A 26,511-nucleotide genomic window follows, 5' to 3' on the forward strand; every position below is an offset into this window, starting at 1 on the left:
CTATAAAGAGAAATAAGGAAATGATTATCACAAAATGAGAGTTTTCAATGTTCTTTAATAGATAGGAATTATTTAACTAGTTCTAAGACTAGTCTGGATTTGCACAGGTAGTTTTCTCCTTGGCATGTCAAACTGCTGAAACATTAATATGTTTTAAAGGTTAATGGGAAGAACCTAAGGGCAGGACAGGAATAAAGACACAGACGTAGAGACTGGACTTGAGGACACGGGGATGGGGAAGGGTAAGCTGGGACGAAGTGAGAGAGTGGCATGGACATATATACACTACCAAATGTAAAATAGATAGCTAGTGGGAAGCAGCCACATAGCACAAGGAGATCAGCTCGGTGCTTTGTGACCACCTAGAGGGGTGGGATAGGGAGGGTGAGAGGGAGACGCAAGAGGGAGGAGATACGGGGATATATGTATACGTATAGCTGATTCACTTTGTTATAAAGCAGAAACTAACACACCATTGTAAAGCAATTATACTCCAATAAAGATGTTAAAAAAAAAAGGTTAATGGGGACATATTATTGAATATCCAATTTACTAATGAACATATGCCAGCTAGGTGATCTGTGCAACTTAGCTAAGAAATAAAGCAATCTGACTTTTAAGCCCTTGCATTGTAAACATGGACTTCACTTTCCTATTCTTATGGCCCATGTATTCCTGAATTCTGAAAAGATCAGCCTTAAAATCCATATTATTGACAGTTCTTTCCTTCCTCCGCCATCATAACCCTTATTACGAAGGGAAAAATTAATAAGCTAGATTTGCAAGGAGTTTTGCCTGTGTGAACTGTTCTGTCTTTTAATGAAAATGTAGCATTCTAGATTTATGTTATATTCTTGCAAGCAACCAAATTCTTAATAATGGTAATGACGATAATGATGATAATATTTGCATAGGGTTTATTATCTGCCAAGCATTGTTCTAAGCCCTTTCCTGTATATGATATCTCATTTGATTTCCTCATCAACCGGTGAAGCAGGTTCATTTTTGTTCCCATTTTATTAGTGAAGAAAGTGAGACAGAGTTTGAGAACTTAAACAAGATGACATAGCCTGGGATCATAAGCATAAGAAAACAAGTTGAATCAGCTTATGCCTAAACAGTGACTAGGTAGGTACCTATGACCAAAGCACAGAAGGCAGGGGAAGTGTTGACCTCAGGAAAAAATGGATTTACAGCCTTGAATACTGACATGATTCTGTCTCTTGTCTTTGTTTCTCTTAGTGTGTCAGCTCCATTCTCTCAGACTAATCGTCCTCATGAGGCTAGAAACTTTGATACAAGTAGCTCTCAGTTTTAGTCTTAGAGTCTGATATTTAAAGAACTTTCCTTTTCCACTTGGGGAAGAAATCTTATTGGACCAGCTTAGATCATGTGCCCATTCCTTCAATCAATACCCTGCACCTGTTTCTGTAATAAAGCTTTATTAGAGCACAATCATGCTCATTATCTCTACATGTTGACCATGGCTGTGTTTGTGCTACAAGTTGAATAGCTGCGACAGAAACCATATAGCCCATGAAGCCTAAAATATTTACTATCTGGCCCTTTACAGAAAAAGTCTGCTGACCTCTGCCTTGGGGCAATCACTGTGGTGAATTAATCACAGCTCTTCATATTGTTGCCACTTCATTTGAACTGTGTGCTTGGTTGTTACTACACATGTTGTTTGCCCTTCAAAATATCTTCAAAAAGATTACAGTATGATCCAGTCTAGAATCTGAAAACTTCTTGTGTACAAGAAAGGCAAGGAATCAGCAAAATGTAAATTTTATACTATTGAAACAAGTATTTATCATTAGTGGAAAGATCACAGTTCCCTAAATTCATGCAAAGCAATATCCAAGTGCTTTATGGAACCTGATGAAGATTGCCACAAGTAGGTGAAGCAGAGTTGTTTTGTTACCAAGATACATGCAAAAGGCTTGATTATCACATGCCAGGTGATGCAACTAAAGGCAAGAGAGGTGCCATACCCGTTCAAATAATTATACAATATTTAAAACAGGTACAGGCTGATGTGGACAACTATCACTAAGGTATCAAACTTCAAATTTCAAAAACTATCTACTGCTTTAAACAAAAGGTGGGCATGTGATTCAGTTGAGAGAAAACAATGCAACTATAAGTTTAGTGAAAAAGGAAAGTACCAGCATCAAAGTTTGTAGACTGGATATCAGTGGCTTGTAAAGACATCTCAGAGACAACAGTGGAACCCTTAAGATGATTCCAATTGTATGAAATTTCCAGAACAGGCAAATCCGTAGAGACAGAAGTTGAGTAGGGATTGCCAGAAGACGGAGGAAGAGGGAAATTGAGACTGATATGAATATGTATGGGGTTTCTTTTTGGATTAATGAAAAGTTCTGGAATTAAGATTTTGGTGATGCTCGCACAACATAATGAATACATTATTATCAGTCGTGGTTTGGGTATGTTCCGGTGGATGTATCATTGACATGAGGTTACCACATAGTTAGTCCGTCAGGAAAGGGAGTGAGAACGAAGAGCATGGAAATAAGAGGAAGTGTGGGGCTTCCCTGGTGGTGCAGTGGTTGAGAATCCGCCTGCCAATGCAGGGGACACGGGTTCGAGCCCTGGTCTGGGAAGATCCCACATGCCGCGGAGCAACTGGGCCCGTGAGCCACAACTGCTGAGCCTGCGCGTCTGGAGCCTGTGCTCCGCAACAAGAGAGGCCGCGATAGCGAGAGGCCCGCGCACCGCGATGAAGAGTGGCCCCCGCTCTCTGCAACCAGAGAAAGCCCTCGCACAGAAACAAAGACCCAACAGAGCCAAAAATATAAATTAATTAATTAATTAAAAAAAAAAAAAAAAGAGGACGTGTGTCTCTCAGATAATCCATGTTTTAGGAATCTAGATCTATAGGTGAAAACAAATGAATGGAAACTTTAAAAAATGGTTTTATAAGAGCTTCAGTTTGCTCGTATATGAAACAAAGAGGCTGGAACATGGAGGTCCAGAAGACTCTTAAAAATCTGCAGTTCCAAATATAACAGTTCTTTGAATTTTCTAACTCGGGGCAATGTGGTAAACTAACTATATTAAACTGACTGAATATTAAAGCCATTAATCTGGTGAAACAAATTATGTTTTCATTTATTCTATGGAGGAATTTCTAAATTGAATTATAGAATCAATTGCTACTCCACCTGGGACATACAAACTTAATTAAACCACAGAATTTTTTTTTTTCTGGTGAATTTAGTGGCCCAGCAGTGACTATGTCAGAGCTGGACATTTATTGAAAGTTAAAGACTGGAAAATTGATCCTTCCCTCAAAGTGATAATAAATCACACTTTCTAAAAAGAATGTTACTGCATCCCAAAGATATTTACTTAAAAAAGAAATCTCATGTACCTAACCTAATACTTCAAAAAGTTTGATAACTAAATGAGATTATTAAATGTATATGAGCCTTGCCATGATTAATACTGTTAGCCTGATAAGCTGGTGGGTGATGTACTCACATACTCACTGAAGAAGGCAATGAGCAAATTGTAACAGTTTGCAATTTACTCATTTCTGCTGTTATGAAATAGCATAAATGAAGTCGTCTTCATATTGAACTAAGGTACATGAAATGCCTCACCTCTTGATTTTAATAGGTTTGATATTCTCTCTATGGACATTAAACACCCAAAATATTTTCTTTTCTCTTTTATTTTCCCTTTCTTCCTTATAGAACTACCATAACATGCTTGTCTTTTTATCCATTATTTTTTATTACAAATTGTGAAATGTGAAACATATGAGTTAAAGTGCATGATTTCTCTAAAATGTAACTAAGGCAAAATACACGTTTGTCATATAATTACCTGAGAAAAATGATTTTTGGGATCCTTATCCTTTGCGCCTCTAAAATGACTTTACCTTAAACATGTTTTGAGGTTTTCTGCCTCTGCTTTTGTGGATGCAGTTCTCTGACTTGGGATACCCGTGTCCCCTCACCTTCACCTCTTGTTTATTGTCTCTCCCACGTTCTGCTTCCAAGGTCCTTTATGACCCTTATGCTTCCAAGGACCAAACCATCCAGGTCCTTTGTGCTTCAGTCCTGTTCTGACCTTTATGATTCCTGTTTCTGGTTGTCAGTCATTGCTCTGTGACAAATAATTTAGTATCTTTATATTGAAAAAAATGAATATCTGTGATGTAATTCAACTTGTCATGTGTATTTATCTCTAACAACTACACCAGAAACTCCTTGAGGGCAAGGATCACATCTTAATTTGTGAGGTCCAAGTCACCTCATCCAATGCTGTCTACTTCAACATTATTTGTATATTGATTGTCTGATGTGAATTAGTTGCCTCTTTTGGAAGGATTTGAAAAAATCTGAAAAAGTCTTTTTTCCTATCCACCACTGCAAAGTGCAAATCAGTACCTTTGTGTATGCTGAAGGGAACAAATTCTTCTCTTCTAGATTTTTAGGAACCAGGTTTATGTGTGTTTTCCTTTGAAAAGCAGGGGTTCAAAACTCAAATGACTTAAATGTGCAATATAAGCTGGTATAATAGTTTACTTGCTTTTTTTTGGTACATTCTGCAAGTTCTTTTTTGTGCGGTGGCCTAGAGAGACTAGTGCCTCCCTCCATCTGGTAATATTTATAAATTGAAGTGAAATGTGCTCAGTCGGGTTCAGTAAACTGTTTCCCTCATCATAGCCTTCTCTGGCCTCCTTTTAAGGAAGGAAGCAGTAGAATTTTTGTTTCCCGTTCCACTCATCTCTCAGAGTTCCCAGAGCGACAGAACGGCTGTGAAGTTTCCTGTGAAGTTCTTGCAGAACTAGGTCTTAGCAGAGGGAGTGGAAGCCGCCACATGGCAGACCCCTACAGCCAGACAATCTCGTCACAGTGCATGAATATAAAGTCTAGGCTACTGTTCTACATTTAGTTAGATACATCTGTATTTGTCCAGGCTGTTATATATAATCTGCTTATAGCTGTAATTTTGCTAAGGATCTGTGCTAATGAGTAAAAATATTGAGATTTACCAAACTGTGTCTAAACAGTTGTCATTAATTTTTTCTAATTAATTCTTATTGGAGTATGGCTGCTTTACAAGGTTGTGTTAGCCTCCACTGCACCAAAAAATGAATCCGCCGTACACATACAGATACCCCCTCCCTTTGGACTTCCCTCATTTAGGTCCCTACAGTGCATCAGGTGAGTCCCTGTGCTACACAGCATGTTCCCATCTGTTGTCCATTTTATACATAGTATCAATAATGTATACGTGTCAGTCCCAGTCTCCCAATTCCTCCCATCCCACCCCTTTCCCCCTTGGTATCCATACATTTGTTCTCTACGTCTGTGTCTCTATTTCTGCTTTGCAACTAAGATCATCTATACCATTTTTCTAGATTCCACATATATGTGTTATTATACAATATTTGCTTTTCTGTTTCTGACTTACATCACTCTGTATGACAGTCTCTAGGTTCATCCACGTCTCTACAAATGACACAATTTCATTCCTTTTTATGGCTGAGTAATATTCCATTGTATATATGTACCACATCTTCTTTATCCATTCCACTGTCAATGGACATTTAGGTTGCTTCCATGACCCGGCTGTTGTAAATAGTGCTGCTATGAATATTGAGGTGCATGTGTTTTTATGAATTATGGTTTTCTCTGGGTATAGGCCCAGTAGTGGGATTGCTGGGTCATATGGTAGTTCTATTTTTAGTTTTTTAAGGAGCCTCCATACTGTTTTACATAGTGGCTGTATCAATTTACATTGCCACCAACAGTGTATGAGGGTTCCCTTTTCTTGTCATTAATTTTTTTTTACATTTTTTTAAAGAGTTTTTTTTCTTGTCCCCTTCCCCTCCCTCCTTCTTACACAAACTTTGCACTGTGGTACTGTGTCTATGACAATATTATGTGGCAGACTGTCTGGTCTGCCTTTATTTTTGTTCTTGTTTTTTTGGCTACTTTTTAAAATTGAAGTAAAGTTATAGTTGATATACATATTATATAAGTTACAGGTGTACAATATAGTGATTCACAATTTTTAAAGGTTATACTGCATTTATAGTTATTAGAAAATATGGCTATATTTCCCATGTGTACAATATATCCTTGTAGCTTGCTTTATACCTAATAGTTTGTACCTCTTAAACCCCGACCCCTATATTGTCCCCCACTTCCCTTTCTCCATTGGTAACCACTAATTTGCTCTCTATATCTGTGAGTCTGCTTCTTTTTTGTTATATTCACTAGTTTGTTGTATTTTTTAGATTCCACATATAAGTGATATCATATGGTATTTTTATTTCTCTGTCTGACTTATTTCACTTAGCACAAGGCCTCTAAGTCCATCCATGTTGCTACAAATGGCAAAAATCTCATTCTTTTTTTATGGCTGAATAGTATTCCATTGTGTGTGTGTGTGTGTGTGTGTGTGTGTGTGTGTGTGTGTGTATAAACATCTTCTTTATCCATTCATCTGTTGATGGACACTTAGGTTGCTTCCATATCTTGGCAATTATAAATAATGCTGCTATGAACATTGGAGTGCATGTATCTTTTCGAGTTAGTGGGGTTTTTTTTTTGGATATATATTCAGGAGTGGAATTGCTGGATCATATGGTAGCTCTGTTTTTAGGTTTTTGAGAAACCACCATACTGTTTTCCAACTTACATTCTCACCAGCAGTGTACGAGAGTTCCCTTTTCTCCATACCCTCACCAATACAAGATACTTGTGTTCTTTTTGATGATAGCCATTCTGACAGGTGTGGGGTAATATCTCATTGTGGTTTCGATTTGCATTTCCCTGATGATTAGCAATGTTGAGCATCTTTTCATGTGCCTGTTGGCCATCTGCATTTCCTCTTTAGAAAGATGACTGTTCAATTCTTCTGCCCGTTTTTTAATTGGGTTGTTTGTTTTTTTATACTTTTGGAATCAGGGCTTTAGCTTATATATACCTTTGTGGGAACTGGGAGTATTTCCCTCTGGGAGAAGGAAGTAGTGACATATGTCAACCCTGGGCACTCTCAGCCCCCATGGCTTTCTACAGATTTACCCTGTGGCACTAGACTTACCCAGGAGCAGGTATCTTATGGGAAGAAAAAAGCACCCAGAGGAAAAGGCTTTGCAAGCGGAGCATGGGCTATGTTTCAGCCCCCACTGATCCCTCCAGCCCAGCGCTTCTGTGCAGTACCTGAGCTGCACAACCATATGCTGAGTCCCTGGCTAGAGAGACATTCCTGCGTACAGTTCCTGGCTCTGTCATTTATCAGCTATATGGCCTGAGGCAAATCAGTTAATGTTTCAGAAACTTTCATCCTTCTTCTGTAAAATGGAGATCATAACTATGTCATGGAAATGTGGAGAGGGTTAAATAAGGTGTGTTAGACACCCAGCACAGTGCCTACCTCATGGTAGATAGGAACTCAATAAATGAGATGTTATTATTATTATTATTATATATTGTTAAGAAAAAGTATTCAAAACTTAGAGGTAAGATGCAAGGTTGACTGCATGTCGGGCAGTCTGGAGCAGTGTCCACCAGATGCATTCAAGAATTATTCAACTTTTTATGAGATTCTTCATGTCTTGATTTATGTTACTGTTTACCATTGATTAGGGCCCTACTCCCAAAGTTATATATTAAATTTTGTAAATGTTTGTCTGTTAAAGATGCAAGTGATTTCTGTGTGGTAGAATAGATAAACCCAAAGGTCACATTTTTATTGCCTCGTGGGAAATTAATCAATTTTGTGTTTAACCTAGTAAACTTCTAGCAGTCTTTCAGTGTCTATATACATTGCATCTTGAACTCTTTTTGAACCATCTTTACCATCCTGCTGGTTCCCTCATTAATCTGCAAGAGATTCATTCTGGAAAAATTATACTTTGACAATGTCCATAATGCATGCTTGGACAAGTATATATCTTTTAAATTTTATTTATTTATTTATTTATGGCTGTGTTGGGTCTTCATTTCTGTGCGAGGGCTTTCTCTAGTTGTGGCAAGCGGGGGCCACTCTTCATCGCAGTGCGCGGGCCTCTCACTATCACGGCCTCTCTTGTTGCGGAGCACAGGCTCCAGACACGCAGGCTCAGTAGTTGTGGCGCACGGGCTCAGTTGCTCCACGGCACGTGGGATCTTCCCGGACCAGGGCTCAAGCCCGTGTCCCCTGCATTGGCAGGCAGATTCTCAACCACTGCGCCACCAGGGAAGCCCAAATATATATCTTTTAAAAAGTGGCTCGTTCCATTGATTAAAATACAAAGACACCCCCTCCTTCTAACTTCTTTCTGCATTTCCAGGGAGCTCCTGAGGTCCTAGTAAGAACTAGAGATTCGGGGAAGGCCCAGAGCATTTACTCAGATCCTGCTTTATCCTTTCTTTCCTCGTGAAGGCCAGTGGGGTTTCACCTCAGGCTTCTCCTTTATAGTTCCCACCAATGCTTACTTTCCTCTCTGGGATCCTGGTCTTTGTGCAGCTGATGATGTAGTAAAGGAATGTCTTCTAAACAACTTTCTGCCTTCCTTCCTCTCCCCGTCTTAGAAATAGGCACCCTAAATGGTTTCATGTTTAAAGTACTTTTATTCTTAATGCAAACACATACAATGGTGAGGCAAAATAAGCAAAGGGTAAATTACAGTGTGCTCAAATTCTTAAAAAGTACTTTCAGGTTTGCCTCCTGGCCTCCCCACTAACAATTGCCCTCCTCCTCCACTTTAGTCTCCATTCTCCATTTAAGGATAAATGAGTCAGCTCTGCTTTCAGCTAACCTCCTTCCTTTATCTCAAACTCTTTGAAAGTTCCCTTGGGAGTTTCAGATCGTCCCTTCCAGTCATGACTCTTTTATTCCCAAGGGTTGAGTTATCAGGCCCTCTACCCTCCTTGAGAAAGGTGTTAATGAGCCTGCCATTCAAGTTACCCCAGACCTAGGAGGATCTTTTTACCACTGAAGGATGCTCTAAACTGGTGTCTCTAACCTCAAGGTCTGGGCACCTGGCTTGGCCCACTACTTTCCCTAGGAAAAGTCAGCTGAGGTCATTGCCTAACAGAACCCAGGCTCGACCGACCTGTTGCGTAGAGATTTCCAACTGAGAAGTGTAGGGAGGTGGGTTTTACAATGCGGAGAGTGGGAAGGGATGTGTGAGGGAGGGATGTTTGAGGGGAGGGGCAGAGTCAATGTCTTTGGAAAAGGCATACATTTCATTGTAATTTTATACTTGGAGCATTTCTAACAATTAACATTTTTGATCGTATAAATTACAGAGAAATATGCATGACAAAACTGGCTGTTGGTGATGCACTGAAAATGCAGTACTTCCTTATGACTGTGTGGGGTGGGAAGTTGAATTATTGGAATCTCCTGGAGATAGAAGATTTTTATATATACCAAAAAGGGACATGGACTTTTTAAATAGTTGAGAAATGTTGTGGGATTTCTGAACAAAGCCTTGGTATAGCTCAAATCCTTTTATTGCTCCAGATCCTCAAAGGGATTTCAAGTAGCCTAACCTACAATTTTCCAAGCCAGAAAAAAGTCAGTTGCAATATGCAAACATCTCTAAGCTGTATTCAAATTCTCCCTGGAATGTTTTATCTGGTTTTGCTTTTATTATTTTTTTTTAAGCTACAAAATTGGAAATAGTATATGTGACACATTTAACTCAATATGTTCTGACAAGTAATAAACTAATACTTATAATGGTTCCTAAACTACTTGGTTGAAATGTGTTTTACATCAGTGAGTGTGTGAATACATACACAATATTATAAGGAAAGACTTATGATAACTCACTGACTAGTGAAAGATTGCTTCAGAAAACATAAATTACCAGAGATCCAAGTAAGAGCTTTCCCTGGGAGGGGCTTTGAAAGAATTTGCATTTGAATTGGATCCTGAAACTCTAAATTTGAACTTATCACCCATTCTTCAAGATATATTGTAGTTATATATAAGATAGCACTACAGAAATGAAATTCAATGACAACAAATTAGTTTGGTCTTTTAAAAATTAGTATCAGAATTATGTTACTCTGCTGGGCTAATTCTTTTTCTAAATTCAGCTTGTTGTTATAGCATCAAGAATCTGACCCCAAATGGATTTCATAACTAATCTTTTTTAATAACTATCCCGAGTCATTGAAATGTAAAAGAAATCTTACATGGAGAACTCAACAAGGAAAATGAGTTGGGAATAACACAGCTTAATAATTGGTAAATTTTTTCACCTTGCCTTCTTAAATCTGTGTTACTACTGCCAACAAGATAGGCATATTAAGGCATAAAAATGACCATTTTCTAGAACCTGAGGTCAAATCCACTTTAGATACCAAGATATTTATGTCTTTACAGATCTCATTGATCAGTTTAGACTGCCACTTATGATCTTCTATTCCATCATTCCTAAGCATGAACTTAGTCACAGGAAATATTTACAGAAAGTTCATTTTTTTATTTAGAACTAATGGAGAATAACGTATTTAAATATGCTAGGATTTAAATGCATTCTGTAAATTATTTCCTTATTAGAAATAAAATATTATGTTATATTATATTATGTTATCTTATCTTTAACTATAAGATGAATGGATGTCTTTTAGCATCTGGCTCTGCCCCTTCCTTGCTGTGGGCTGTTTACTGGACCTTTCTTGCTTGTTTTCTCACATATAAAAATAGGGATAACAATTGCAGTTATCTCATAGGATTGGTGAGAGAATTAAATGAGATAATATGAATATGAACACCATGTATCTGGCACATAAAAAGGGCTCAATAACTATTATAACTATCATAGTTAATAAATTAAAATGATTGACAAAGTGTGATTGAGACTTTAAAATATGTATTTTTATATTTTGGTATTTCTCTCTTTCCAATTGCATTTTACTTGGGGCACAATGTAGCCATCACATTCGTACTATATTTAAATCCATGCATGCCATAAAATAAGCTGTTATAAATTTTATTTACGGGCTTAAAAGGGTGCTTCCAACTGTTAAAATTACTCAACTTCTTTATGAGGAGAGAGGAGAAAAGGAAATAATGTCTATTGAAAAAATATATTGTTTTCTTTTTTGTCATTGTTTCATCTACAGAATGGGCAGTATTCCCTTTGGAAGAGCTGATGGGAATAATGCCATTTGGAAAGTACAAAACACAGCAGCATGGCAGAGCACAAGGAAGTTCTGAACTGTCAGCTTCCAGGGTCCTTGCATGGCCAAATGACTCTTATTTTCCTAAAATTACTCTAAGAATATTTTGTAGCAGCAATTTGAATAAACGGACTCACTTGTCACTGTGATTTAATGCCTGCTTTGCTACTGAATCAGCCGTATTTGGCCAGCCCTGCTGTCTTCGCATTTTTCTTTGTGTTTATCCTTAAGCTTAGCAACTAACCAAACACTGAGTGGAATATCGATATTTAAAAGTGAAATGTATTAATAGTTTACTAATTGTTCCACAGAGAGACTGAGTTTGTATGGTTTACATTTTTGTACTTCTTTCTGTTCTACTTATGATATTCTGAATGTCTGAAATTTTTGACTTTCCCCCCACTATTCACAAGCTTTCAAATACTGGTAAAGACATGTCTTTGTGTGTCTTTAGTTCACATAAGATTGCTATCTTAAGTGCTGATGAATATAGAAATGTTAAGACCACGAGAACAATTTTAATAAAGAATCAAAAAGTAACACATTATGTAAACAGGACAGGTGGTTTTCTTAAGGTAGTGACCAAAATTAAAGCCCCCCTCCTCCCCACCCTACCCCTAACAGTTTTCTTTTGATCAAATAACTATAAGCCTGTGTTTCTGGACACAAAATGATGTTTTAAGTTGAAAAAATATTGCTGACTTTTACTGAAAGCAAACTTAAAGCAAAAAGCTTTATTTTTTGCCATTTAAAAATTATCAGTCATATATTTATAGTCATAGAATTACCGTTTTGGGGTTTTGTTTTACCTTGGAAAGGCTTGAAAATATTTACTTTAAACCCATTTTTATACATACTAAAAGTATTATAACACTCTTTCGAAAAAAGAAAGTGATCATGTGTCATTTCAGGCATCAAATTGGTCTAGGCAAGGGAAAAGTATTCAGTGTTTTTGCACGAGCTCTGGGCTCTGAATGGCGCCTCTTCCACTAATCAGAAAAACTTTAGAGCTGGCAGGGTCTTTAAAGATCATTATTTTATACCCTCAGTTTACAGGTAAGAACCTGAGGCCCAGAGAGAGTAAATGACCTGTTGAAGGTCCGGAGCTCTCCAGACACCGCTGCAGGATCTTTCCCCAACTTCACTATTATGGAGGCTGCTTTCTATATGCCATTCTCTTCTTCCTACGATCCTCACAAAAATAATTTCCGGTTTTTTGGAAAGATTACTGGAAAATCTCGGGGCTTATGAGATGTTTTATTTCCTTTCCTAACCCCTTTTCCTTGCTTCCGATGCGTCCCCAGCCGTCCGCGGAGCCGCTGGAAGAGGCAGCGGGCAAGGGCCAGGCTCCTTCTCCGGGAGAGACGGGTGGTGGCCCCAGCTGACCACTTCCCGCGGCCAAAGGCCCCGGCCTGGATCATCCTCGGGCTCCTGGGCCGCGTGATGCATCCCAAAAAAGGTGCAGCATCGCACGTGTCCCCGCCAGCGTCCGCGCCTCGCGCGTCCAGGCCTCGCGCGCTGCCGCCCAATCGCCGCGGCCGCCTGGCGCTCGGGTCGCGTCCGCCGGTCGCAGGGACACTGGAGCCCGGGAGCCGCGCCGCCCGCCGCCATGCGGTTCCGCTTCGGGGTGGTGGTGTCGCCCGCGGTGGCCGGGGCCGGGCCGGAGCTGCTGGTCGTGGGGTCTCGGCCTGAGCTGGGGCACTGGGAGCCGCGCGGGGCGGTGCGCCTGAGGCCGGCGGGCACGGCGGCGGGCGCGGGGGCGCTGGCGCTGCAGGAGCCGGGCCTGTGGCTCGGGGAGGTGGAGCTGGCGGCCGAGGAGGCGGCGCAGGACGGGGCGGAGCCGGGCCGCGTGGACACGTTCTGGTACAAGTTCCTGAAGCGCGAGCCGGGAGGAGAGCTCTCCTGGGAAGGTACTGGGAGCTGCGCCGGCCCGCACCCCGGCCTCGGCCTTGGTCTTGGCCTCGGCCTCGGCCTGGGGCGGGCCCCACAGTCCCCGCTGCGACTTCCCGGGCGCTTTGCCCGGCTCTCGGGCTTCGCAAGCTGTCTGAACTCCCCGGGCGCCCTGGGCTGACCCTTCTCTGTCCGCCCAGCTGTCGCCCCAGCCGCGCCTCCCGCTCCCGACGGGTTCGCTAGATGGAGGCTGGGTTCCCGGCCTCCCGCCCCTTCGGTCTTTGCTCCTCCGACCTCTTTCCCACAAACACGGGACCCGGTTCGGGCCTCGGTGCCCCTCGCCCTCCGCGTCCTCCCTGTGCGGGTCCCCGGGCTGCCAGGTTCCCAGCCACTCCTGGGTTCGCTCCTCAACTCTGTCTTGACTCTTTTTGTGCCCTCATTTTCTTGCCACGATTCACTAAAAAATGACCCAACCAGTGAAGCTAGCCTTTTCGCTAATCCTAAACTGCAACGTGCTATTTAATGTATTTTTTTTTCTTCTTTTCGATTTGAGAGTGAACTAATGGAAAAACGTTGAGCGTTTCTCTTTTTGATTTTTTTTTAAGCCCCGAATATATGACAGTTGAGATATGCTCTGATTTCTTAAAATATAAAAACAATACATGCTGGCTGTAAAAAATCAAAAACAAAAGCAAAAAATGTACAAAGTAAAAACTTGTGTCCTCCACACACCCTAAGTCCACTGCACACTGACCAATATATGACATATGTATCTATCTTACACGCAAATTGGTTAATATATTATTCTCTATCCTGCTTTTTCTTGCTCTGTAAAGGTTGCGGATACCTTTTAGTGTCGCTCGTATAAATGTATATTTCATTTTTTAAATGGCAACGAAATATTCTGCATCTACCAATGTGCATTTAGGTTGTTTTCCGTCTTCCTCTGTTATAAACAGTAATAGCTTAATTGGAAATCCGTGTATAAAGTTATCTTTGAGCATTTGGGAATGTTCCTGTATGGTAGATTCTGAGAAGTGAAACTGTTAGGTCAAAGCGTGGCCATGTTTTACATTTCAGTAAGGACTACCAAATTATTCCCTGAAAACTTTATGCCAGTGTAGAATCCTGCCCGCGATGTTTGAATTTAGACAGTCCTTTCTTTAAATGAAATGTGCCAAGTTGGGGATTGGAGTATGTGTGGCTCAGTAGTTGTCTAAAGCGGATGAAATGTCTCTGTGGAAGTTTATATGACAAAAATGGGCCACTTAGCCCATAATGATGTGGAATCAAAGAATCTGCAAAGAGCATGAGAGTTCTGTAGTATGTTTATATATATATATTATCCTTGTTCCTCTTTTTGTACCCCACTGAGTTAGTTTCATGGTCTGGTGGCATTTATTGTCCTTTTGTATTACCATGCCAGAACTGAAAGGTACTCTCATCAATTATGCCCTTCTTTACAGGATATTACTATTATTAATAGTATTATATAATTATTTTTCATAATAAAGTAATATCTGATAATTTTAATAAAAATTAGGATGGTAAAAAAGAAAGATTATTCCCTTTCCCCAGTCTCCCTCCTTTTCTATTTTTAGTTTTTCTGATATTCTTCCCAAAGTTCTGAATAATTTGCTTATATTGCTATTTCTTAATATATCAACTTGAATTTTTCTGTTTTTAGATCTTCTGAGAGTTACCATACAAGTTATATATTACATTTAAATTAAAATTAGACAATATCTATTGACAGCTGCTGTATACCCATTAAATTAACCATCATACTTGCTGTGAAATATGAGGAATTTAGCTCAAGTTCATTATCTCTCTCCTCCCTGCTGGTTTTTATATTATTATTTCATACTGCATGTATGTAGTCTATTGTTGACTTTCTATTATATAGAAATTTCTGTATTATGCTTCTGTTACATAGAAAGTTACTCCTATATAAAAGGATAAGAAAAATAACTCACCTACGCATTCCGCCCCTTTTCCTTACTTTGGTGAATCATCATTTCTACATTAAGTTCTATTAATATGTAATTTATATTCTGTTTTATAATTGTTGCTGTGCCTTCTTGTTTTAGGTGGATAGGTTGATTCTAGGAACTGTAAGTTAGCAAAGAGTATCACGAGAAGCAGCATAGCCTATCTTTAAGAGCAAGGATTCTAGAGCCAGAATGGCTTCACCAACCTGTGTGTGACCTTGGGCAAGTCACTTTACTGTGCTGTTGTTGAAAGGACTAAACTGGCTAATAAATCTAAAGAGCTTAGAATAAGACATATATTAAGTGTTAAATAAGTGTTTGTTATTGTTATTTTTACTATTATGATTAGGAAATAATTAGTGTGGAACTAAGTAGTTCAGTTACACTCATTAAAAGTTTGGAAATATAATTCTGTGACATGAAACCTGTGTACCAGGAGGAAAAGCTCTCTTCTCTTACACTGTAAATCATGCTCAGATTTTTATTTAAAGTGATACCAGAGTTCATTTTACTTCATATTTGGGTGGCAGTGTTCTACACCTTGTTTCAAACTTTCTAGTTACTTTTTAAAAACAGAAACAGCACATTGATCCTCAAAATTTCCTAGCTTAAATGCAGTATTTGATGAATGCAAATTCCTCACTTTTTGAAAACATTCTTTTCCTTGAAGAATTGGGATTTTTGTTCCAAGTTTCACTAATATATAGCTTTCTGAGCACAGCTATCTGGGACTTTTATTGTTGTTGTTTTTAATTGAACTCCGATGTTTGTTGCATTGTTAAGGATTCCAAATCTTCCACTTTCTTGAATGTCTTAATCATTTCATTGGATTGTATCCTCAAATAATTTTTTGTTTTGGTATTTTTTTTATACTTTTTTTTTTAAGGAGATTTTTTTTTCACACACACACCCTGTATTTTATTTTTACAAGAGATAAATAAACTGACACCAAGCATTATAAATGGATGACCACAACAAAAGCAACAATGATTGCAATTACCAAACACGAAACAGACTCATACTATGTCATAATATTGACATTCAGTCCAGTAATCCTCCACTGTAACAGCTCCTTTACTTTGCAGTGAAAATTGATTTGTATATTTTTTGCTTCTGAGTCTTTGTGGGATTTTTTTTTTTATTCAAACAGAAAGTCACAAAAATTATAATCATCCTCATCAGTTCACTCAGTCCCATGTAATTAATTTTTTTTCATCTTGATCTTTTGTTAGCACTTTTATGAATTCATCAGTTTTCCATTAGAGTTCTGAAAATGCTCATTCATTCAGTTCAGCAGTATAGTCAGTTACCAGAAACCTGTACTTGTCAGAGTCTTTTCCATGAATTCCTTGAAGATGAAACCCTTCTATAGGAATATATTTGCAAAAGCATCAGAGTACACCCAGAACTGTCTGCAAATGACAAAAGACTTAAAAATGACCACAGTTAAAGATTTGATGAAAGTTCATAATAATGCAATTGACAAGGAAATTTATTTTTGAGATATACATTTTAAAGTAATAACTAGAATTATGACTTATAACATTATACCAGAACATATAAGATTTTTAGAAATTTCATGTAATGTCTGAAACATTTATATTAACATATTTCCATACAAATAACCCAAAGAAAGTTTAGTATTAGTTGTTTTTGTTTGTTTGTTTGTTTTTTTATACTGCAAGTTCTTATTAGCCATCAATTTTATACACATCAGTGTATACATGTCAATCCCAATCGCCCAATTGAGCACACCACCATCCCCACCCCACCGTGGTTTTCCCCCCTTGGCGTCCATACGTTTGTTCTCTACATCTGTGTCTCAACTTCTGCCCTGCAAACCAGTTCATCTGTACCATTTTTCTAGGTTCCACATACATGCGTTAATATACGATATTTGTTTTTCTCTTTCTGACTTACTTCACTCTGTATGACAGTCTCTAGATCCATCCAAGTCTCAACAAATGACTCAATTTCATTCCTTTTTATGGCTGAGTAATATTCCATTGTATATATGTACTACAACTTCTTTATCCATTTGTCTGTCGATGGGCATTTAGGTTGCTTCCATGACCTGGCTATTGTAAATAGTGCTGCAATGAACATTGGGGTGCATGTGTCTTTTTGAATTATGGTTTTCTCTGGGTATATGCCCAGTAGTGGGATTGCTGGATCATATGGTAATTCTATTTTTAGTTTTTTAAAGAACCTCCATACTGTTCTCCATAGTGGCTGAATCAATTTACATTCCCACCAGCAGTGCAAGAGTGTTCCCTTTTCTCCACACCCTCTCCAGCATTTGTTGTTTGTAGATTTTCTGATGATGCCCATTCTAACTGGTGTGAGGTGATACCTCATTGTAGTTTTGATTTGCATTTCTCTAATAATTAGTGATGTTGAGCAGCTTTTCATGTGTTTTTTGGCCATCTGTATGTCTTCTTTGTAGAAATGTCTATTTAGGTCTTCTGCCCAATTTTGGATTGGGTTGTTTGTTTCTTTAATATTGAGCTGCATGAGCAGTTTATATATTTTGGAGATTAATCCTTTGTCCATTGATTCGTTTGCAAATATTTTCTCCCATTCTGAGGGTTGTCTTTTCGTCTTGTTTATGGTTTCCTTTGCTGTGCAAAAGCTTTGAAATTTCATTAGGTCCCATTTGTTTATTTTTGTTTTTATTTCCATTACTCTAGGAGGTGGATCAAAAAGGATCTTGCTGTGATTTATGTCAAAGAGTGTTCTTCCTATGTTTTCCTCTAAGAGTTTTATAGTGTCCAGTCTTACATTTAGGTCTCGAATCCATTTTGAGTTTATTTTTGTGTATGGTGTTAGGGAGTATTCTAATTTTATTCTTTTATATGTAGCTGTCCAGTTTTCCCAGCACCACTTATTGAAGAGACTGTCTTTTCTCCATTGTATATCTTTGCCTCCTTTGTCATAGATTAGTTGACCATAGGTGCGTGGGTTTATCTCTGGGCTTTCTATCTTGTTCCATTGATCTATGTTTCTGTTTTTGTGCCAGTACCATATTGTCTTGATTACTTTAGCTTTGTAGTATAGTCTGAAGTCAGGGAGCCTGATTCCTCCAGCTCCGTTTTTTTCCCTCAAGACTGCTTTGGCTATTCGGGGTCTTTTGTGTCTCCATACAAATTGTAAGATGATTTGTTCTAGTTCCGTAAAAAATGCCATTGGTAATTTGATAGGGATTGCATTGGATCTGTAGATTGCTTTGGGTAGTATAGTCATTTTCACAGTATTGATTCTTCCAATCCAAGAACATGATATATCTCTCCATCTGTTTGTATCATCTTTAATTTCTTTCATCAGTGTCTTATAGTTTTCTGCATACAGGTCTTTTGTCTCCCTAGGTAGGTTTATTCCTAGGTATTTTATTCTTTTTGTTGCAGTGGTAAATGGGAGTGTTTCCATAATTTCTCTTTCAGATTTTTCATCATTAGTGTATAGGAATGCAAGAGATTTCTGTGCATTAATTTTGTATCCTGCAACTTTACCAAATTCATTGATTAGCTCTAGTAGTTTTCTGGTGGCATTTTTAGGATTCTCTATGTATAGTATCATGTCATCTGCAAACAGTGACAGTTTTACTTCTTCTTTTCCAAGTTGTATTCCTTTTGTTTCTTTTTCTTCTCTGATTGCCATGGCTAGGACTTCCAAAACTATGTTGAATAATAGTGGTGAGAGTGGACATCCTTGTCTCCTTCCTGATCTTAGAGGAAATGGTTTCAGTTTTTCACCATTGAGAATGATGTTTGCTGTGGGTTTGTCGTATATGGCCTTTATTGTGTTGAGGTAGATTCCCTCTATGCCCACTTTCTGGAGAGTTTTTATCATAAATGGGTGTTGAATTCTGTGAAAAGCTTTTTCTGAATGTATTGAGATGATCATATGGTCTTTCTCCTTCAATTTGTTAATATGGTTTATCACATTGATTGATTTGCGTATATTGAAGAATCCTTGCATTCCTGGGATAAACCCCACTTGATCATGGTGTGTGATCCTTTTAATGTGCTGTTGGAGTCTGTTTGCTAGTATTTTGATGAGGAGTTTTGCATCTATGTTCATCAGTAATATTGGCCTGTAATTTTCTTTTTTTGTGACATCTTTTTCTGGTTTTGGTATCAGGGTGATGGTGGCCTTGTAGAATGAGTTTGGGAGTGTTCCTCCCTCTGCTATATTTGGGAGAGTTTGAGAAGGATAGGTGTTAGCTCTTCTCTAAATTTTTGATAGAATTCGCCTGTGAAGCCATCTGGTCCTGGGCTTTTGTTTGTTGGAAGATTTTTAATCACAGTCTCAGTTTCAGTGCTTGTGATTGGTCTGTTTATATTTTCTATTTCTTCCTGGTTCAGTCTTGGAAGGTTGTGATTTTCTAAGAATGTGTCCATTTCTTCCAGGTTGTCCATTTTATTGGCATAGAATTGCTTGTAGTAATCTCTCATGATCCTTTGTATTTCTGCTATGTCAGTTGTTACTTCTCCTTTTTCATTTCTAATTCTATTGATTTGAGTCTTCTCCCTTTTTTTCTTGATGAGTCTGGCTAATGGTTTATCAATTTTGCTTATCTTCTCAAAGAACCAGCTTTTAATTTTATTGATCTTTGTTATTGTTTCCTTCATTTCTTTTTCATTTATTTCTGCTCTGATCTTTATGATTTCTTTCCTTCTGCTAACTTTGGGTTTTTTTGTTCTTCTTTCTCTAATTGCTTTAGGTGTAAAGTTAGGTTGTTTCTTTTAGGTGTTTCTTGTTTCTTGAGGTAAGATTGTATTGCTATAAACTTTCCGCTTAGAACTGCTTTTGCTGCATCCCATAGGTTTAGGATCATCATGTTCTTGTTGTCATTTGTTTCTAGGTATTTTTTGATTTCCTCTTTGATTTCTTAAGTGATCTCTTGGGCATTTAGTAGTGTATTGTTTAGCCTCCATGTGTTTGTATTTTTTTCAGACTTTTTCCTGTAATTGATATCTAGTCTCATAGCGTTGTGGTCAGAAAAGATACCTGATACAATTTCAATTTTCTTAAATTTACCAAGGCTTGATTTGTGACCCAAGATATGATCTATCCTGGAGAATGCTCCATGAGCACTTGAGAAGAAAGTGTATTCTGTTGTTTTTGGATGGAATGTCCTGTAAATATCAATTAAGTCCATCTTGTTTAATGTATCATTTAAAGCTTGTGTTTCCTTATTTATTTTGATTTTGGACGATCTGTCCATTGGTGAAAGTGGGGTGTTAAAGTCCCCTACAATGATTGTGTTACTGTCGATTTCCCCTTTTATGGCTGTTAGCATTTGCCTTATGTATTGAGGTGCTCCTATGTTGGGTGCATAAATATTTACAATTGTTATATCTTCTTCTTGGATTGATCCCTTGATCCTTATGTAGTATCCTTCTTTGCCTCTTGTAATAGTCTTTATTTTAAAGTCTGTTTTGTCTGATATGAAAATTGTTACTCCAGCTTTCTTTAGATTTCCATTTGCATGGGAAAGTTTTTTCCATCCCCTTACTTTCAGTCTGTATGTGCCCCTAGGTCTGAAGTGAGTCTCTTGTGGATAGCATATATATGGGTCTTGTTTCTGTATCCATTCAGCCAGTCTATGTCTTTTGGTTGGAGCATTTAATCCATTTACATTTAAGGTAATTATCGATATGTATGTTCCTATTACCATTTTCTTAATTGTTTTCGGTTTGTTATTGTAGGTCTTTCCTTTCTCTTGTGTTTCCTGCCTAGAGAGGTTCCTTTAGCATTTGTTGTAAAGCTGGTTTGGTGGTGCTGAATTCTCTTAGCTTTTGCTTGTCTGTAAAACTTTTAATTTCTCTGTCGAAACTGAATGAGATCCTTGCTGGGTAGAGTAATCTTAGTTGTAGGTTTTTCCCTTTCTTCACTTTAAATATGTCCTGCCACTCCCTTCTGGCTTGCAGAGTTTTTGCTGAAAGATCAGCTGTTAACCTTATGGGGATTCCCTTGTATGTTTTTTGTTGTTTTTCTCTTGCTGCTTTTAATATTTTTTTTTTGTATTTAATTTTTGATAGTTTGATTAATATGTGTCGTGGCATATTTCTTCTTGGATTTATCCTCTATGGGACTCTCTGTGCTTCCTGGCCTTGATTATCCTCTCCCATATTAGGGAAGTTTTCAACTCTAATCTCTTCAAATATTTTCTCAGTCCCTTTCTTTTTCTCTTCTTCTTCTGGGACCCCTATAATTCAAATATTGGTGCGCTTAATGTTGTCCCAGAGGTCTCTGAGGCTGTCCTCAATTCTTTTCATTCTTTTTTCTTTATTCTGTTCTGCAGTAGTTATTTCCACTATTTTATGTTCCAGGTCACTTATCCGTTCTTCTGCCTCAGTTATTCTACTATTGATTCCTTCTAGAGAATTTTAAGCTTCATTTATTGTGTTGTTCATCATTGTTTGTTTGCTCTTTAGTTCTTCTAGGTCCTTTTTAAACGTTTCTTGTATTTTCTCTATTCTATTTCCAAGATGTTGTATCATCTTTACTATCATTACTCTGAATTCTTTTTCAGGTAAACTGCCTATTTCCTCTTCATTTGTTTGGTCTGATGGGTTTTTACTTGGCTTCTTCACCTGCTGTGTGTTTCTCTGTCTTCTCATTTTGCTTCACTTACTGTGTTTGGGGTCTCCTTTTTGCAGGCTGCACGTTCGTAGTTCCTGTTGTTTTTGGTGTCTGCCCCCAGTGGCTAAGGTTGGGTTGTGTAGGCTTCCTGGTGGAGGGGACTGGCACCTGTGTTCTGGTGGATGAGGCAGGATTTTGTCTTTCTGGTGGACCGGACCATCTCCGGTGGTGTGTTTTGGGGTGCCTGTGACCTTATTATGATTTTAGGCAGCCTCTCTGCTAGTGTGTGGGGTTGTGTTCCTGTCTTGCTAGTTGTTTGGCATAGGGTGTCCAGCACTGTATCTTGCTGGTCGTTGAGTGGAACTGGGTCTTAGCATTGAGATGGAGATATCTGGGAGAGCTTTCACCGTTTCATATTACGTGGAGCCTGTAGGTTTCTGGTGGACCAATGTCCTGAACTCGGCTCTTCCACCTCTGAGGCACAGGCCTGGGACACCCAGCCAGAGCACCAAGACCCTGTTGGCCACACGGCTCAGAAGAATAGGGAGAAAAGAAGAAAGAAAGAATAAATAAATAAAGTTATTAAAAGAAAGAAAATTATTAAATTTAAAAATTATTAAAAATAAAAAAATTAAGAAGTAATAAAAAAAGAATAAAAGAGAAAGAAAGAAAGAACAACGAAACCAAAAAACAAATCCACCAGTGATAACAAGCGCTAAAGAGTATACTAAAAAAAAAAAAAACAACAACAAAAAAACGACAGACAGAACCCTAAGACAAATGGTAAAAGCAAACTATACAAACAAAATCACACAAAGAAGTATACACATATACACTCACAAAAAAGCAAAAAAGGAAAAAATATATATATATAAAAAAAAGGAAGAGAGCAACCAAATCAATAAACAAATCTACCAATGGTGGTAAATTCTACATACTAAACTATGATAAACATAAAACCAGAAACAAATTAGATGCAGAAAGCAAGCTCAACTCTACAGTTGCTCCCAAAGTCCACTGCCTCAATTTTGGGATGATTCGTTGTCTATTCAGGTATTCCAGAGATGCAGGGTACATCAAGTTGACTGTGGAGATTTAATCCACTGCTCCCGAGGCTGCTGGGAGAGATTTCCCTTTCTCTTCTTTGTTCGCACAGCTCCTAGGGTTCAGCTTTGGATTTGGCCCTGCCTCTGCATGTAGGTCGCCTGAGGGCATCTGTTCTTTGCTCAGACAGGACAGGGTTAAAGTAGTAGCTGATTAGGGGGCTCTGGCTCACTCAGGCCAGGGGGAGGGAAGGTTACAGAATGTGGGGCTTCCCCCCTGCCACCCCCCATCTCCACCAGTGAAGCGGCTTCCTAGTGTGTGGAAAGTTTTCCTCCTTCACGGCTCCCTCCCAGAGGTGCAGGTCCCATCCCTATTCTTTTGTCTCTGTTTTTTCTTTTTTCTTTTGTCCTTCCCAGGTATGTGGGGAGTTTCTTGCCTTTTGGGAAGTCTGAGGTCTTCTTCCAGCGTTCAGTAGGTGTTCTGTAGGAGTTGTTCCACATGTAGATGTTTTTCTGATGTATTTGTGGGGAGGAAGATGATCTCCACATCTTACTCCTCTGCCATCTTGAACATCTCCCCTCAAATAATTTTGAAGAAACAGTAAGTGGGTGATAAAATATCTGAGTCTTTAAATGCCTGAAAAGTTCTTTCTTTTGCTTTCACACTTGATTAGTCATCTGGTAGAGTATTCTAGTCTCAAAATAATTTTCCCTTTGAAGGAACTGCCACAGTACCTTCTAGCACCTGTTGTAGCTGATATTTCTGATGTCAAACTAAGCCCATTTCTTTGTAGGCCCTTCTTTTTTCTCTTTTGAAGCTTTAACACTTTTCCTTACACTATTTTACCAGGATGTATCTGAGTTTGTTGTTGTTGTTGTTCTTGTGACTTGACAATTGGTTGGCTGTTTTGATTCTAGGTATTGTTTTTTTCAACTCATGGAAATTTTCTATTATTCCTTTATTTCCTCCTCTCTGTTTTCTCTCTTCTTTTCTCTGAAATGTCTGTTAGCCATATATTGTACCTTCTGCTTTTATGTGACTATCTCTTAACTTTTCTCCTGTATTTTCCATCTTTTGTTTGAATAGATTTCCCTGGCTGTGTTTCCAGATCACTGTTTGGTTTTTAATACTAACCATCCCATCATTTACTTCCTACACTATATTTTTGAAATTTTTGGCAATTGTATTTTTAATCTCCCACCTTTTTTTCTGTTATTCTCTGATTTCTTTTTTTCCAGAGCTGATTGTTCTTCTTATATGGATAATTTATTCTTGAATCTTTCTGAGAACATTAAATAGAATTGATTAAAAGTTGTTTTTGTCTTGCATTAAATTTTTTTTCCCTCTCTGTAGTCAATTTTTTTTAATGCTAAGGGTTTTCCTCAAGTATCTGGTAATCCCTAGGTGACCATTCATTTTTATGAATAAAGGTTATGTTGATTTGTATAGGCAGCTGTGCTGGTTCCCTGTTGAAGTTGCTTATGTTTATCCAAAATCTTCTCTAAATGGGAGGACACTCATGGGATACCATGTAATCTGGCAGATTTTGTGGAGGGGAAAGTTTCTTCACTTAGGGTTAATGGCTGAGGATCTAGCAGGCTCCAGGTCCTTATCATTAGCAAAGTAAAACAAACAGAACAAACAAAAAACTTGACTATAGGAAGAGATATTTCAGTCTGTTTTATTCCTGAATGGTGTTGCCTTTTTCTCTCATCTCCAGGTCTGTCAATGGGTCCATAGATGTCTCAAGATCTGTTCTGTTCAGATATCTGGCCCCTATACCCACACTAGGGCCCTTTCCAGGAAAGCCATTCTCTACTGTGTTTACAGCACACTTATTTCATGTTAGGGATCAGGTGGGGTGGAAGGAGGCAGGTGGGAAACCTTTCCTTCATCTCTTTTCCAGGTTGGCATCTCTCTATTTGTTAAGTCTCCTCTTATAAATCTTCCCTAACTACCTTCTTATTCTTTCTCACAGCACCTGTTTCTTTCCTTGTACCTCTTATTATAGTTTAAAATTGCATTCGTTATGTTGGCTTGGACTCTGATTGCAAGTAATAGAAACTGAGTATGAACAGGCCTATAAAAGAAATATTATTAACTCATATAACCAAATTTAAGAAGCATGGGGTCCAACCTCTTTCCTCCTCTGCCCTCTAGTTTTCTCTCTCTTCCTTGTGCCTTTGCTTTACTCAGGAACTTCATTTTCTGAAGCTTACTGACTCTGTCAAGCTAGGTTCCCCACAGAGAGCTCTGGGCTTACATACTTAGAACCAGAGAAGAAAAATATAATCTTCCCTGCCAGCTCTAGTTAGAAAAATCTGGGGGAAAGACTGGAATTCACCTTGCTGGAACCAATCACTCTTGCCAAGGAAGTGGGGGTACAGTGATGAGCATTTCCAACAACAAACACTTCCTGGAGTAGGGAGGAGGAACACCTCCCCCTCCCCCTCCCTATCCCTCCCTCCGCCCCAGAAAGCAGGTACTGTTTCAGAGGCAGTTTGGAATGCAGTGGGCCACAGGTTAACAGAAAACACAACAAGCAGTTGCTTAAAAAAATAAGGGTTTGTTTTCCTGCTGTAAAAAGTTCATAGGTAGGTGGCAGTGGTAATGGGCCATAGCTCATGGATGTCAGGTGAGGTGTCATTGCATTTTCTCGGCTTTTCCCGCAAGGCAGCAGCTGCTGCTCTAATCATCACATATGCATTCAGTGGAACATGGGAGGAGTGGGAAGGATGGAAATGTCAGCCGTGGGTATCCCCATTTTTCTAGAAAACATTAACTTTGCCAGAATTCTCCCCACCCCTCAACGTACATACAGGTATACCTTGTTTCATTGTACTTCACTTTACTGAGCTTTGCAGATATTACAATTTCTTTTTCTTAAATTGAAGGTTTGTGGCAACCTTGTGTTGAGTAAGTCTTTAGGTGCCATTTTCAACAGCGTTTGCTCACTTCACATCTCTGTGTCACATTTTGGTAATTCTTGCAATATTTCAAACTTTTTCATTATCATTATATTTTTTATGGTGACCTGTGGTCAGTGATCTTTGATATTACTATTGTAATTGTTTTAGGGTGCCACTAACAGTGCCCATATAAGACAGCAAACTTAATGCTTAATGGATAAATGTTTGTGTTCTGACTGTTCCACCGACCTGGCCATCCCCCCCTACCTTAACCCTCTCAGGCCTCCCTATTCCTTGGGACATGACAGTATTGAAATTAAGCCAGTTACTAACCCTACAATGGCCTGGAAGTGTTCCAATGAAAGGAAGAGTCACATTTCTCATTTTAAATCAAAAGCTAGAAATGATTAAACTTAATGAGGAGGCCATGTTGAAAGCCAAGACAGGCCAAAAGCTAGGCCTCCTGCATCAGTTAGTCAGGTTGTGAATGCAAAGAAAACTTCTTGAAGGAAATGAAAAATGCTACTCCAGCGAACACATGCATTATAAGATAGTGAAAGAGCCTTATTGTTGAAACAAAGTTTTTGTGGTTTGGATAGATCAAACCAGCCACAATATTCCCTTAAGCCAAAGCCTAATCCAGAGAAAGGCCCTAACTCTCTTCAATTCAGTGAAGACTGAGGGAGGTGAGGAAGCTGCAGAAGAAATGTTTGAAGTTAGCAGAAGTTGGTTCATGAGATTTAAAGAAAGACGCCATCTCCATCACGTAAAAGTGCAAGGTGAAGCAACAAGTGCTGATGTAGAAGATGCAGCAAGTTATCCAGAGACCTAGGAAGATAATTAATGAAGGTGGCTACACTAAACAACAGATTTTCAATGTAGCCTTCTATTGGAAGATGCCATCTAGGACTTTCATAGCTA

At 38.7% G+C, this 26,511-nt stretch overlaps 1 protein-coding gene across 3 annotated transcripts in view; it reads left to right on the forward strand.

Annotated features, from left to right (window-relative positions):
• The first annotated feature begins 6,435 nt into the window (after positions 1 to 6,435).
• The window catches only part of EPM2A (EPM2A glucan phosphatase, laforin), a 116,292-nt gene continuing 96,216 nt past the window's right edge, over positions 6,436 to 26,511 (forward strand). For all 3 annotated transcript variants that reach the window (XM_082405552.1, XM_082405551.1, XM_082405553.1), the window contains exon 1: positions 6,436 to 13,078. In XM_082405552.1, the coding sequence (XP_082261678.1) occupies positions 12,778 to 13,078 (301 nt within the window). In that variant the 5' untranslated portion in view covers positions 6,436 to 12,777. The remainder of the gene's footprint in view (positions 13,079 to 26,511) is intronic.

Source organism: Balaenoptera borealis, assembly GCF_965194805.1.
Source record: "Balaenoptera borealis genome assembly, chromosome: 9".
NCBI lineage: Eukaryota > Metazoa > Chordata > Mammalia > Artiodactyla > Balaenopteridae > Balaenoptera > Balaenoptera borealis.